The sequence below is a fragment of the Anabrus simplex genome, chromosome 1 (assembly GCF_040414725.1).
Source record: "Anabrus simplex isolate iqAnaSimp1 chromosome 1, ASM4041472v1, whole genome shotgun sequence".
Lineage (NCBI taxonomy): Eukaryota > Metazoa > Arthropoda > Insecta > Orthoptera > Tettigoniidae > Anabrus > Anabrus simplex.
Window position 1 is genome coordinate 914,946,984 of NC_090265.1, and position 16,912 is coordinate 914,963,895.

At 38.8% G+C, this 16,912-nt stretch overlaps 1 protein-coding gene across 2 annotated transcripts in view; it reads right to left on the minus strand.

Annotated features, from left to right (window-relative positions):
* LOC136874809 (cathepsin L1) overlaps positions 1 to 11,153 on the minus strand; it is a 34,431-nt gene extending 23,278 nt beyond the window's left edge. Inside the window, exon 1 of one of the 2 annotated variants that reach the window (XR_010860305.2) lies at positions 11,038 to 11,153. Coding sequence is in view for 1 of the 2 variants with exons in the window: in XM_067148486.2 (XP_067004587.1) it covers positions 11,038 to 11,130 (93 nt within the window). In the remaining variant the exon portion in view is untranslated. The remainder of the gene's footprint in view (positions 1 to 11,037) is intronic. The other variant, XM_067148486.2, reaches the window with a different exon arrangement.
* Positions 11,154 to 16,912: the final 5,759 nt, after the last annotated feature.

A 16,912-nucleotide genomic window follows, 5' to 3' on the forward strand; every position in this document is an offset into this window, starting at 1 on the left:
CAGACCCTCCGATAAGGGTGGGCGGCATCTGCCATGTGTAGGTAACTGCGTGTTAGTGTGGTGGAGGATAGTGTTATGTGTGGTGTGTGAGTTGCAGGGATGTTGCAGCCCCCGAGTCACTGGAATTAACCAATGAAGGTTAAAATCCCCGACCCGGCCGGAAATCGAAACCGGGACCCCCTGAACCGAAGGCTAGTACGCTGACCATTCAGCCAACGAGTCGGACAATACAACAACAATAATAATAATAATAATAATAATAATAATAATAATAATAATAATAATAATAATAATAATAATAATAATAATAATAATAATAATAATAGAAAAACTTTAAGCTATTATTGAATGAATATTATACACACTGGGTACGTATATATTTACTGTGAAACGTGGCTTTGCATGTCCGCTGCAAGTTGAGGGAACAGTATTGCTTCTCCCCTTCACTATAAAAACTGTAGTTTCGTGACCATTTAATTACGATTACAATCAATGTATAAAATAACTACTACTAAAGTGTTTTCATTCCTCCCCTGGAGGGGGAGGCGGGCCTCTAAGATGTTGACGCCATCTCTCAGGCCGGGAGATTTGTTACGGTGAAGGAGATGCTTGGAGAAGGTGAAGGGGTTAGCGGCCGTGGTCTATATTAGGAACTATCCCGGCATTCGCCTTAGTGCAGGAGAATGGAAAACCATTCTCAGGACAGCCGACGCGTGGGGCCAGCCTTGTCCCGTCTCCGTATGCAGAGGCGTAGAGACACGGTAGAGCCGTGGCCATCGCTCGGTTGGCTGGTCAGCGTGCAGAGCTGTTGGACCACTGACCAGCCGTAGTCACTTATGGGCCGAGACCCACTCTGCATCTACCGACCCTATAAAATAATATTGCGAATTAATAACTGATGCACAGTTTCGCAGTTAATATAAATAAAAATAAAAACTGAGTACGTGAAAATTCAATTCTTCATTGAAAAAGTACAGTTGAAATCTGTAAGCTAAAGGGTGGAGCAAATCAAATGCGCTTATAGTTAACTAGCATACAGATCCTTGTCACGATACAATCCGAATTGAAGCCATGTGCGCATAAACGGGCTAACCCTCAGAAATTTTTGAGATATGTGCAGCTATCCCTTTGTTGGGACAGGAACTAACTATTAATTAATGGTTAACTACAATTACATCAGACCGTAATCCAGAAAAAATATGACGGACATCGGTGGGCGACATGAGAAGTTAAGGGGAAGACAACGTGTTTTTTCCGAGTCACCTAAAAAAAATCATAAGTCGAACGTCATGAAATGCAACTCATTAACTCAAAATATGAATAATTGTGCACCAGAAGCAACGTTATCACGTGATTCTATTGCAAATCTAAGTTTAATTTCAATGGGAAAATAACGAAGGAAGAATTATTATTTTATCAACGTCAGGTTGAACACACACACACACACACACACACACACACACACACACACACACACACACACACACACACACACACACACACACACACTGTAAAAATATTTCATGTATGAAACTCCAACAGCAAATAAGATAAATAGGTATCAACGAAAAACTTTACATGAAATAACATGCATCATCATTAACCACATCCCATTATGTAAAAACATACAAACAAACACATTTCTCGAAAAAACATTCAACTCTCCAAAATTCACCTGAATTGTTGAGTAGATACAGTGATATTTGTATGATACTCGTGAACATCTAAAGCTCTAGTCACCTTAAAACTCACCGGAATTGACGGCATACCATCTTCTTGTAATTTATAGAAAAGGGAGGTAATCCTCATTTCAACTCACGTGAAGGGGGTTAGGTTTCGTTTACGTACCTCCGTTGTAAAACACTGAAAATTATTCAATTGCATCATTCTTGTACCCGTTTAAAATGATCTTCATATCTCAGTCGTAACTCTGGGTCACGATTTTTCGGATTTTTCCGAGACATATAATTTTGTAGTTAGGTACGTTGGCTGATTTGGGAAAATGTTAGGATAGGCATAATTAGGTAATTAGGCACAATTAGGTTTGCGTGGCACCCGAACTGGATAAACACCTTTTACGGGTTTAATACCTTCTCTAACAATAAATTTGATATCAAAATGATTACTGCACACAACACTAGTATCACTTGGTTCGATGTTTTCCCTATGAATGCACCTAACCAATTTACCTTAACATTAGGTCTTTTGAAAATATGAACACTGAAGCTTTTGCTCTGCCCCTGTAATTGGACTTTCATCCAGACACTCAGTACTATGCCCATCCCGCGTCCAGGATACCTGACGTGAAGATATCCCAACTAGATCTCAGGGTTCATTATTTTCGTAAAGATTTTATCGTGGGATTCAAACAACACTGATACGCTATGTAAATCTATCTATAATCGGAATTAATCGGAATGGGATCTGAAGTATCATGACATTGCCAGAAAATGGATAATTCTACAGCTTGAATCTAAGTTGATCTTTGTTACTATGGAAAACATCAATAACACATCGTTTTAAACTTAATTAATGTCATTTATTCAAGAAAGTAATAATTAAGTGGATGAGAAAGATAAAACGTGAGAATTAAGTTTAAAATTTTATTAATATTCATTCTTCTCATATGTAATAAACATTTGTGCTCATATAATTGGCATCAGTCATGTTATTTGGCTTCTTGCTTCTCCTATCTTTTACTATTTTATAATATATCATAATTGAAATGGATTATTAATTATATCCATTTATATATAAATATATATATATAAATTGCACTTTGACGTGGGAAATTATTGGTTGTATCAATCTAAAGGATCCTTCTGTACATTATCATATCGCTTGTTGTTCAAGAATCACCTAAATCGCAACATGTTTCCTTATTTTACATTAGTTTTCATTAATTTTGTTTAGGACAAGTTTTGTTAACACAAGATTGATATTTGATTTAGTAGCATTTCAATGTAAAATTCTGAAAAAGATAGGTTTTCCACTCGACAGCATAAATCTGCTTCTATTCAAGTAAAAGCTACTATGTTAACCATCATCATACTTTATATCAATTCATTTTAACGTAAATAATAATTGGGTGTGTCTAACAGGAAGATAAATTTCTCAAATGAGACCAAATATATTAATAAATGACCTAAAATGCGAGTTATTCTAATTATCTTGCCTAGGGAAATTCATTTTTGAAGACACTATGTAGTATCTACTCTCAATTATATTAATCACACAATATGATAGTAATTATTAGGGCTCGGATGTTTAAGACCTAAAAATAGCCCAAATAAGCAAGCAAATATGACCTCAAAAGTGGAGAAATATGACCTCAAAAATGACGAAATATGACCTCAAAAGTGATGAAATATGACCCGAAAATGATTAATCTAAATATGGTCATTTTAAAATAAGTTATCAATCGAAATGGCAATTTCTTTGATACATATTTGTTAACTAAATTTTTTCTTACTTTCATATTAATTTTCTGGGTCGCCATAAGACATATCTGTGTCGATGCGGCGTAAAGTCACTAGCTAAAAAAATCTGAGTATTCACTTATCAAGCATTTGTGAATACATACCTGTAAAGTTCTAAATTCGCTAAGATTATCATATCACACAATATTTTAAAAGTCAAGACATGTTTGCACCCTACATTGGTGGTTTGAAATACGAGAAAAATAGAAATCAATCTATTTTTAAATATTTTTGAACGCTTAAGTCTAGATTTCATTAATATTACTCAAATGAGTTAACGTTTAAATTGAGCACCACGAAATTAAGCAGGTGTCTTTCAATACATTATGGTAGGGCGGCAGGGCACATAGTGCAAACTCGCATACCTTTTTCATTCATGGAACTGAGTGTATGACAAGATTCATACTCAATGCATAAGGTGCGAAACACCCGATTATCACTTAACACATTATTGTAAGAAGAGAAGCTCCTTTTTACGACACAAGACGTTATTAGTGCATATTTAAATAATGTTAGATCACTGCTGTCAAGAATGCTTCATCATGAAATGTACTGGTACCTTCTCGTCTAAGAACATCATTAATCTTGCACACACAGCGAAAAGTGTCATTTCGATTAAGCACGTTTTAAAGTTTCCGTTTTACACTGTCGCCAAGTATTCCATGTGATTGATGTACTGGAAGTTCAACACTTCTCAAAACTTCAATACGTGCATGAATTTCTAAGCTAGCAGCTTCTAAACGAGGAATTGCCCTCGATATAATTCCAAAATTAGACTTAATATATGCCAGACTTTCTGACAAACTGTTAGAAAACAATCCTGCGCAATCTTGATAGAAGAGGCAGAGTATTCTACTTGTATTAGCTGCAGATGTGATACCGAGAAACAGTTTTGTGAATACTAGTTCGTATTTGGTAAGTTGAAGGTAATTTTGCACAGCTACAGCTGTCGTCAAAGCGCCGAAACATGACCAAAATATGACGTTTATATGAAAATAACTCAAAATATGACCTTATGACAAAAAAGCCAGAATATGCATTTATATGACAAATAAAAATCACTTAACTGTGACGATAATCACCTGATTTTCACCAAAATCCAAATATGCAAGAAAATAGAGACAAAGAAAAAAATATGACTTTTCCTAAACATCCGAGACCTAGTAATTATGCAAGTTAATCTCCGTTATGCCATCATTATTTGGAAAAAATTGAATTTTGAAATAATAAGTTTAAATATCCAAGTGCATAGCCAACTATTCTTATAAGAATTCCTTTTTGATGATCTCGACCTTCAGTGACATTTCATAAGTAGGCCTATATGTATGTATAACCGTGTCACCATTACTCTAGGAAATGGATTCTCAGACAATATACCGCTACTGTATAATAAACATATATGATCCTGCTGTGCATCAATTTTAGTTTCCTTACTCTTCAAATAAATCATTTATCTCATATCTCGTCGTAGTATTAGGCCTACATAATTATTCATTCAACAAATTCTTCATTCACAACATATAACATTGTTATGTTTTCATCATAACTCATTTTACCTTATATCACTTAATATACCTTCATATATTTCAACTCTGTATATATCTTATCCGACGGTGAAATAACCTTATTTCCATTTACTCGCAGTATCAGACCAATATCCTATCAAATAACGTTAACATGTTTTCAATATGTCATTATCTCCATATTTAATGCATATCCTAATTTATTACGGTAACATATAACCTATACACATCGCAATATCACTTGGCATTGCATATCGAAGATCCTAAATTTATCCTTCTCATTAACATTTCACAGATGGTACAGTATAACATGGCTAATTGGGATTATTTGTTTTCATTAGAACACCATTAACACTTTATTACACTTCCTAACTTGGGTTTGTCTTATATTTGGTGAAGACTACCTGTTCCCTTATATCATTGGCATAAATAATCACTCGCGAGAATATAATGTAATTTAAGTCGTTCTGAAGACTCTGAACACATATCTATCAATGTAGGGTTTAACTACAGACATCCTAATCTTGTTATTATTTATTTATCTATACACATGATTTTAGAAAAACTTATCTTTTTCCGACGCTTTCCGGAATTATATTTATCATTATTTTTGGTCATCCTCTACAGCTCTGGATTCATTCTGCTTGGACAGCATAGTTGGTGTCTTTGTGGGCCAGGGGTCATCTCAGCCATGTTGGTCCAGTTCGGTATCATCCATACAGTCGACTCCCAATCTTCTCAGTAAACAATGGTTTCCTTCAAAATCTCGAGTGAGAATATTGAATACAATAATGAGATCAGCTGTGACATTATAACAGTTTTAAAGCCTTCTAACATGAATTATATAATTGGGTTCCACTTAATATAACTTCGTATAATAGCAATGTTTCTATTAGATCTCCAATATACCGAGCTCGATAGCTGCAGTCGTTTAAGTGCGGCCAGTATCCAGTATTCGGGAGATAGTGGGTTCGAGCCCCACTGTCGGCAGCCCTGAAGATGGTTTTCCATGGTTTTCCATTTTCACACCAGGCAAATGCTGGGGCTGTACCTTAATAAGGCCACGGACGCTTCCTTCCCACTCCTAGCCCTTTCCTGTCCATCGTCGCCGTAAGACCTATATGTGTCGGTGCTACGTAAAGCAACTTGCAAAAAAAATCCCCAATATGTTTGCAGATATTTCAATTCGTTATAATAAAGAATGGCTTTAATAGTTGTTTATCGTATCTAGTACGGTATAGTGAATATTATTTCTTGAAATCAGGGCATTGCCGTTGCTCTTCTTGTTTGCCGCTGCGAATCAGTTTATGTGGCGAATTTTATTACTTTATGCGTATTTGTTAAATATATCTTCTTGTGCTGTAGGCTTGTATATGTCCTATACATGGCTTTTCTTATTTCCTTTAGTGTTTCTAAGAATTTGACGCAATTTTACTTCTTCTTCAGAATACGTCCATGTACTTGAGTTAGGCTTTCATTTGTATTTTTTAAACAGTGTCGTCCTTAACAATTCGAATATCTATTTTGTCAAGGTCACTGCCACCACGATTTTATACATTCCGACTTTGCGTTACTCTCAATTCCTTGACATCTTATGTAATTTATTCATTACTAGTTATCACGCCCGTCTTAATTCAATTGAGCTTGATTGCTGGAATAGTGGAATGGCACAATAAGCTAAGTCTTTATCTACAAAAATAATCTTTTATCATCACAGTTACGGGTGACATATTTACACAAAGGCTGGCTGCACGCATTTGGTTACATCTCTTGTAGCGTTAGACCATTTTTGCACTTCAACCTTGGCAAACATACAATCTATATGATTAAGCTATAAACATACTGCAAAGCAACTCAGAAGAACATGAGGACAATAACCTTATCGTTATCACCACCGGAATTGTTCGAATAAATACGCTTTTTAAGTACAAACAGCTTCTTACGGCACTGAAACAGACTCTATAGCCTTTTAAAGGTTATAAATAAGTATATTTTTCGATTAATAATATTCAAATTTCCATACATATTTGGTAACAACAAGAATTTCACTAATCAAAACAAACACAAACCATTATGGACAGTTTCGATAAGTTGCTTAAGGTCTGAGGTATTGCAGTTGGTCTTGGTTAAACATCAGAGAAATTTGTGGTGGGTAAATAAACTCCTGCTTGTTTGCCAAGGTTGAACGGCGGAGTGCAAAAATGGTCTAACCCTACAAGAGATGTAACCAAATGCGCGCAGCCAACCTTTGTGTAAATATGTCATCCGTAACTGTGATGATAAAAGGTGATTCTTGTAGATAAAGACTTAGGTTATTGGTAGAGGTTAGTTATTTTAGGAGAATAAGATTATTAGGAAAACTAAACATTGCTTGAAAAATGCAGCATTCCATTGCGCTCTCCAATGCTGAAGTTCACGACGAGCTTGTAAACAAGAAAATGATGGCGGTAAACAGTAGGGAGTACGTGAGTCACGGTGAAGAAAGTGAAGATACTTGTGGAGATTATTGTAAAAGTAAAAAGTTTAAATGGCGTACAGAAATAGTGGCGAGGGACACACCACGCACAGAGGTGACGTTATTCCGAAGAAAGCTACCGGTGCCGCGTGTTCATGCCCACGGAAGTGAAATAACCGCGAACAACGTTTTGTGGAATTTTAATAATGGGGAATCATGATTTACAGAATATCTATATATGTGGCTGTGTGGATATTGGTGGTATTAGACGTAGGTACTCAGGTGTAGGAGACGTTTCAGACCTCTTCAGTCAAGGAAAATTTAGTAGCAAAGCCGAAAATCGAACCCAGAAGTTCAGAATTGTCAGTCCACTACTACGTTTATTATACTTACGATTAAATAATATGAAACTTGAAAATAGTATCGCTATATTAACGTTTGTAAATTATTTATTGACTTTGTAATATGCTGTATTCTCTGTCACACAAACTGCCAATCGCAAAATTGATTAATTGCGTTTTTTGTTAATACAGTATCATAATTTTCATTGCTGTGCCCTTGAATCTTGCTAATAAAATACTTTGAGGTGTGTGATTTTACCCCAATAGAAAACAGATACTGCATAAGTAATCTATATATATAAAATTGGATGTTGGTATGTTTGAAGCTAATAGACTCAAAAACTACTGGACCGATATCGCTGAAATTTTCACAGTTTGTTCTTATTACATCTGAGGGGGATTATGAAGTGGTTTGAACGAAATCTGATTGGTAGTTCGGCACTAAGGGGTGAAAAATAAAATAGGGGAAGATAAGCAAACCGCAAGACAAGTACAATCAGCGGGTTGCCTACCCAGGAGTATGTGAAGATTATGATGTGTTCCTTAAAACTTATTTCTGCTTTTATCTGGAAAAATTACTGTAGGGGCAAGAAGCCCCTAGCACCTTCAAAAGAACGGGGTGAAACTTAAAAATCCGAAAATGACGATATTAGTGACGAATTCATATTCTTTGGGGTAGCTGAGATGAACTGTGACTCCGAATGCCGTTTAAGTCAAAGTTCGTTTCCAACCAGTATGGTAAACATATGACTTACTGTTTGGGAAAGAAAACTGTAGGGTAAGACACACATACGGGCGGGATCGTATAACTGAAGATGTTATAGACGTTAAAATTGGTATTTGGAAATCTTCTTTAAAAATAAACACATTTTTTTATTTTTGGAAAATCCATAAACTATATTATGGGTATTAAATGTTCATAAAATTATTGAAATCGGCAGGAAAAACAATATGAGTTATCTGACCTATTTCTAAGGAATGCTGTGGAGCAGCGCACGGGTCCACTAGTACTAATATATTTTTGTCACAAACGCAGAGCCTTAATTTTCTCATTTCCAAGAAAATGAGGATTAGACCATTTTTGCGCACATGGCTTCAATTCAACTGAGGACTCCGTGAAACTACTTGTTCCACGGCCGTCAACAGCAGATCCAAGAATGCTGAGAAGAAACGATTTATGAAGCATTCACAATGCGATCTTTTCTTGAAAGGTGTTCTAACTAGGAAATCGATGGCCTAGAGCCCTAGATTGAATACCTCGTATCTCAAAAAGTTCTTCCTATCCATTATTTCCCTTAAGACTGGTCACGCCTCTCAGCCACACATGTTTATTGGGTTTATTTTCCTATGCTGATGCGTAAAGGAAAATGAACCTTATAAAAATTATACTCTAGGAGTTAGTAAATACGTCACGCAGACATACTTTCCCATAGTACGGTACGATTGGTTCATTTTCCTTCACACGGCGGCATAGGAATAAAGAACACAACGAACATTGTTCTGATGGACTGCATATTCATGTGTGGCTGGGAGGCGTAACCAGTCTTAAGGGAAATAATGGATAGGAAGAACTTTCTGAGATACGAGGTTTTCATTCTAGGCCATCGAAATGTCAAATGTCAACATAATCACCTCATCCTCCCAGCCTTTCTTTATAAAGCCTGACACTCAACAGATAACAGGGATTAAAATTTACAGAACTGCAGAACTGTCACAAAATGCACGGTGTACTTCAAACGTATACAGCATCTGAGAGAGTAGGCCTATTCTGAAATATCAAGAGAGTGTGATCTGTGGAACGAATACTGATAAAACTAAGAAGAGGAAGAGGTGAAACACAATTGTGAGAATGTCAGGGAACAAATAACCATTACTTGTATGTAAAATAATAATCCTAAACTCTTAGCTACGGTTAAAATTGGTACAATTATTAAATCTGAGTTCGTGGGGCACCTCGGCACCGCGTTGGACAGGCTTGATGTAGAGGGTTTCACTACTCCAGACGGCAACGACAACCATGTGGACAGAATGGGAAGGTGGTGGGGACTATTGTTTGAAGAGGAAGTACAACTAGACAACCATCCGCTCTTAACAATCGGTACGTTGGAAGGGATCCGATACTTCGGGTATACAGGTATTGGAGAAAAAGTTAACAATGTTACTTGATTTATGTCTCACTAACTACTTTTACGGTTTTCGGAGACGCCGAGGTGCCGGAATTTAGTCCCGCAGGAGTTCTTTTACGTGCCAGTAAATATACCGACACGAAGCTGACGTATTTGAGCACCTTCAAATACCACCGGACTGAGCCAGGATCGAACCTGCCAAGTTGGGTTCAGAAGGCCAGCGCCTCAACCGTCTGAGCTACCCAGCCCGACCTGAAGAAAAAGAAGGGCCACGAAGGGCATGACATAAAAGAGAGGCCGGGCTAAGTGACTCAGACGGTTTAGGCGCTGGCCTTCTGACCCAACTTGGCAGGTTCGATCCTGGCTCAGTTCGATGATTGAAGGTGCTTGTGTCAGTAGTTTTACTGGCACGTAAAAGAACTCCTGCGAGACAAAACTTCGGCACCTTGGTGACTCCGAAAACCGTCAAAAAGTAGTTAGTGGGACGTGAAAACAATAACAATAATATTATTATTAAAATGAAAGGCCCCTTAGGCCTCGTAAATATAATAAAGTTTGGTCGGAAGAGAACAAGAGTTTAACAAGAAAGGTAGAATAAGGAAGTGAAAGTGAGCAGCCTGACACAAGTAAGTGGAGGCAATGCCAGACTCAGAGAGGAGGACCATGGCCACCAACCCAATCTCCCAAGTTGTGAGACCCTCTTTCAGTCACATATTAAGGCAGGCAGGGGTTACCATGGATGTATCCTACCACCTACATTCACAGGGTGATCGATACACTGACTGTTAAAGACTAACATAAGGGATATTTTAGTGTACCTAGAGGTTGGCTCTGCCGTAAACCGCACAATTTGTAGGCGTGCAGATGTTTCCCTCTTGTTCGAATGCAACGGGTGGTTGTGAACGTAATATTATTCGCATGTTGCCTTGGACTCGTCAACATTCTATCCTTGTCAGTTTCGTCGAAAATGTCGTCAGCAACTACACAACTCTCCCTTATAAGTAATTTTGAGCGTTGAATTCGCTAAAATATCGACTTTTGCGGTTCTTAGATTTCAGACTTTCCATGAAGGTGTTCCAGAGGACAATGTAATGTGTGAACAAATGGTTTTACCTTATAATCGTTCCACTCTTTCAAATCTTCGTCAGAATAAAAAGTAGTGTCAGCCATAACCGTCACTGCTAACAACATCAGGAGCAGCCTCATGATCTTCCACCGTTGCTCTGTAACCAGAAATAATATCTAGAATGTTCGTATGTCTGCCTCCAAGCAGGGTGTATTTAATCGGTACGTTGGGAGAGATGCAATACTTCGGGAATACAGGTATCGAAAGAAAGGAAGGGCCACAAAGGGCATGAAAATGAAAGACCTCTAGGGTTTTAGATGAAAAAATGAAATGGCGTATGGCTTTTAGTGCCGGGAGTGTCCGAGGACATGTTCGGCTCGCCAGGTGCAGTTAGGGTTTTAGATAATTCCGAAGAACCCATGCCCGGAAACGTACTGTTTCCCCGCTACAAATAAAACCCACCAAGCGTTTTAATTTCCCGCTTATGAGTAGCGGAGTACATACGTTGTTGTTGCAGTGCTTCTGCATCCACTTACAAGAACGACTCGACATGGCGACCTCCCACTTCGATAGAAAAATTGTACCTGTGAATCACGTTCCCGTATACTCGCTCACAAACTCCCGGTAGTAAAACAACTGCCACTGCCATAAGCCGCGCAACCTGGTCTCGTAAATCCGACTCTTCTTAAGTCCTCAAAGTGTGTAATATTATTTAGATACATGTTGTATTTGAACCCTGCAGCCTAGCAAACTATCTGAAGATCGCAGGAGAATGTTCTTTTCAGACAAGTGTTTTGGTAACAGTGACTATGTTTCACTATACTGTACAAACATCTGATAGTACGATGATGCGAACAAAACAAGAGTCGGCTCTAATTCCCAATGCGTGAGTTCTAAGTTGGGTTGAGGTGCCTTATGCCTTATACTTCAAGCCTAGTGATGGACGATTTGTTAAGAGGTTTACATTTTAGAGATTGGTTCAACATCAAGGGCACGACACGTACAATTCGTTTTGAACAATTACAAATCTATGTTCTACAAATTTTTGTAGTGCATAAGCTGTATGAAGTGTAACTTTTTAGAAACTGCAAACAATGAAACGAAAATACATTATCTACCAAACATTATATTTTACAAATAAACACGAATTTGTTTCTTACCTAAGTAATAACAACTTCAATATTTTCAAGCAAGTACTAAATAAATCTAACAAGGAAACATCGGCAATGGGTTAGTCGCCGATCGAGATGAAACTTGGAAAACACATTGAGGTACACGTAAAAATGATGTCGGCATCAATTTTGGGTGCCAACATTCATTAGAGCGTTAACCACGGGGCCTAAAATTTGCGACATTTCAAATTCCGCGCGATCAGCGATGAATACCTGCTGGCCAATGCTAAGCTGGCACACTGCGTACTTGGAGACACGCCTCTGCACCTCCTCCCCTCCACGCTCCAATTGGTTCGCCACCGCACGTTTCCCTTCTCCCCGCGCTTGCCGGCTGCGGTGGCGAACCAATTGGAGCGTGGAGGTGCAGAGGCGTGTCTCCAAGTACGCAGTGTGCCAGCTTAGCATTGGCCAGCAGGTATTCATCGCTGATCGCTCGGAATTTGAAATGTCGCAACTTTTATGCCCCGTAGTTAACGCCCTAATGAACATTGGCACCCAAAATTGATGCCAACATCGTTTTTACGTGTACCTCCATGTGTTTTCCAAGTTTCATCGCGATCGGCGACTAACCCATTGCCGATGTTCCCTTGTAAGTGTTGATTTTATTGCGTATAAGACCGTCAAATTATATAACAAAAACTGCATGTAATTATTTACACCACCGTAAAAATTGCATTATTTTTGATACAAAATCATATGAAAAAATAAAAACAACAAAAAATAAAAATGTAATGGCTCACCATGAAGGAACCATCGCAGGGGCACGTAAGCAGGTACAAATACTGGACGTGATAGTAGGCCTTTCAAGAAAATATATCCAAATATTCTGCCACACCAAGCATTCATCACACGGTAACAAATACTTGCAGGATGTATTTGTACTCTGCTCGACCACCCGTAGCACTGAGAGAGGTGGTGATACTGTTGGGCATGGAGGTATATAGAAGTCACCAACAAATCTGCCATAGTTACCGCCGGACAAAGTTGCCGTTCAATCTGGTCCTAAACGTTCTCGATGGGTCTAAAGACCTTGTTGAATAAGAAAGCAAGCTGACATCACGAAGGCAGGTCAGAGATACCCAGTTGTGTGAGGCTGGCTTGTCATGTTGGAAAATGGGATGTTAGATCTGAACCAGGAAGGGAGGTACACATGATCGCACAGTATCCTAAACTACTACTACTAAAATGTTTTCATTCCTCCCCTGAAGGGGGAGGCGGGCTTCTTAGACGGTGACGTCGGAGATTTGTGACGGTGAAGGAGATGCACGGAGAATGTGAGGGTTTGGCGGCCGTGGCCTATGCTAGGAACTGTTTCGTCATTCGTCTTAGTGCAGGAGAATGAAAAACCACGGAAAACCATTCTCAGGACAGCCGACGGTTGGGGCCAGCCGTGAGGTCCAGCCCTGTCCCATCTCCCGAATGCAAAGGCGTAGAGCCACGGTAGAGCCGTGACCACTTCTCCTCTGTTCGGTTGACCGGTCAGAGTGCAGAGCTGTTGGACCACGGACCAGCCGTGACCACTTACGGGCCAAGACTCACTCTGCATCTATCGACGGTATCCTAAACGTGTCACTGCGTTGTCAGTATATCTTCAGCGACTACCAGTGGCGAGCGGGAATCGTAAGAAATAGCACCCCACACCATATCTGTTAATAATGATATTTTGTTATTTTTATTTTATTATTATTTAAATAAGCATATGTTTAAGTATATAAAATATTAGTCCTTGTATTCTATTCCACTATCTTATGATTACATTTATCAAATCGAATATAAACATTTGGAAGAGTACTTTATATTCGGACATAGCTATGTGGTCGTCAGTTTTAAACGGCTCGTGCTATGCTTTGTCTGAACACGCTTAACCTGCTTCTAAACTTTCATGCTTGTACTGGTATCATTTTGGCTTGACATAATAGACTTAGAAGGTCATTTTCAAGAAAATTGATCAATATGACATTATTTTTCTTATTAAGTTTATCTGAAATATGTGTATTACTTACCTCTTTCTGATTACATCGCTGCCGAACTTAGTGTGATCACTGAGGTCTGAAATACTAGTCTTTCAAAGGTCTACATGGAGGAGAAAGCTAGCATGTCAGTTGGTTAGCCATGAACAAATTTCTAATTAAAACCTACAGGAGCGTAATGCAACCAAACGCGTAGTACATAAGAGACAAATAATATGTGACATCGTACATAAACGAAATCTTAATTTATCAAATTATATGTTCTCTTTCCCGTTTCCTATCCCTAAAATAGACACTCTACGTCTTCTGAAGAATTACTGGAATACCCTTTCTCTCCGAGCTGAGTTTCGTTTCCATGGTTCTGTGCCAGAAGTTTCCATAGATATGTATGCTACAATTGAGCTCTTCCTGCGTGAAACGAGATACAGTTTCTGTAGAATATTTTTTGCTAGTGGCTTTACGTCGTACCGACACAGATAGGTGTTATGGCAACGATGGGATAGGAAAGGGCTAGGATTTGGAAGGAAGTGGCCGTGGCCTTAATTTAGGTACAATCCCGGCATTTGCCTGGTGTGAAAATCGGAAAATACGGAAAACCATCTTCAGGGCTGCCGACAATGGAATTTGAACCCACTATCTCCCGGATGCAAGCTCACAGCTGCGCGCTCCTAACCGCACGGCCAAGGGTTCCGGGTTCGATTCTTCTGACGCGGAGACTGGATGTGTGTGTTTGTCCCAACACTTTCCTCTTCATATTCAGTCAAAAAGCACACTGCCAACCACCACAAAAAAAAAAACACGCAATAGTGATTACATCCTTCATAAAGGGTTGGCGTCAGGAAGGGCATCCAGCCGTAAAACAGGGCCGAATAAACATGTGTGACACCGTTCGCGCCCGCGATCCCGCAGATGTGGGATAAGTGGAGGAAGAAGAATGTGACCAAAAATGATGAAATAAAAAATAAATACGCTTCACTGTAACTAAATACATACTGCATTTGTATGGATAAGCTGGTGGGAATGACCTCATCATTTGTGGATATGTGCGCAAGGTGAATCCTTTAGTTTTTTCCTGCCAGAAGTTCTTTGCATCTATCAGTGAAGCAGCATATAGTTAGCCGTGTGATAAGTGTCCCTTGATAAGTTTCAACACCGAAATAAGGAAGAAAATAATGGAGTGAGTTTAAATAAACTAAGAAACAAAATCAGAAAAAAAATATACACGGAGGCGTGGCAACAATAAAAATAATTTAAACTGTTAGTTTAAATTTTTAAACAGCCTAGTGTCAGTAGAGTTACTGACACGTGAAAGAACTCCTGAGGGACTAAATTCCGGCACCTCGGCGTCTCCGAAAACCGTAAAAGTAGTTAGTGGGACGTAAAGCCAATAACATTAACATTTTTAAATGCATAGCTTTGCAATAACATGTAGCAGATGATGAATGAAAATAACACAACTATTCTGTGCTGCCCATATGTTATTTGTTTTGTAAGTTTATTCAGCTCTTTTATGAGGAAACGGCTTTTGTTTTTTAACAGTTTTATATTAGCCTTAGAGTGATTGAGTGTCATTTCAGTGATTTGTTTGATAAGTTTGCTGTGTTCATGGCTACATCCGTAGGACTCTCGTTGTTTACATCGTCGCGTGAATTATTGGGTTATAAAGTGCATATTTTGATCAGTTTTGGTAGTCCTGGGAAGATAATTTGTAATCGTGTGATTTATTAGTGTTGGTGAGGGTTTATATATTTTTGTTTCTTTACAGTACAATATGTTCGTTTACTGAAATAAAATAGGTATCAAGTTTTGAAATTGTGAAGTTTTTTAGTTTCTGTTTTTAATTAATATCCTTGTACGGTAGTAAACACTGAATGTTAGGGGACGCACAAAGTCTCTAGGCTAGAATGTGGCCAGTGAAGAAATTTTGTGTAAAGCATTTAGAAGGAATACACACTGTTGGAAGATCAAAAGAATGCGCATGCCCGGCGAGGCATGGGGCGAAGGGGTTTTCACCAGCAGAGCCAGTGACGCAATGGTTACCATAGCAACTGTGCTAATATCCAGGCGACTTTATATTATCTTCTACTGGCAGCTCGCCACTCTTGTCAGTTGTCATCCGGAAAACTGCAAAGTGAGTCAATGTTTTCGCGTAGCAGATACGAGTAGATAAGAGCTGATCTGTCTGGGCAGAACAGGAAGTTCGTATTTGCAGGCCACATTCCTCATTCTTGCATTCTTCTCATCTCTACACAGTATCAGACACCAGAGATCTGAAGGAAAAATATAGCAACCTGGGGTAGGAGGAAATACATGCACTTAATTCTGAAGACCCTGGGCTACGCCATTTTTGGAACGGAAAGGGGGCATCCCACATTGCTTATGGGCTAATAACCTGAGACTCTGAAATCCTATTATTCCAGAAACGGACACACAGAGAAGCTCCGATCCATCATGATGACTTTCGATATGAGGAAGATAACACAAGTTGGATGCTGGAGTATGCGTACAATGTGGGAGACAGGTAGACCAAGGGAGGTCGCGGAGAAGAGAAGAGGTACCAAATGAGTTTGAGTGAAATCCGACGGACTGAGATTGGTGAGGTTAGGGTCCAAGATGAAGAAACACACCTTTGTTTTACTCAGGAAGAGAAGAGGGCAATGATCACAATGAGGGAGCTGGCATTTTCGTGTCAAACTGCACCAGCAACCAGTATCGAACCGCATTTTCACCGCAGGGTTCAAGACCAGAATACGTCTTGTCAGCATGTTTCAATGCTACAA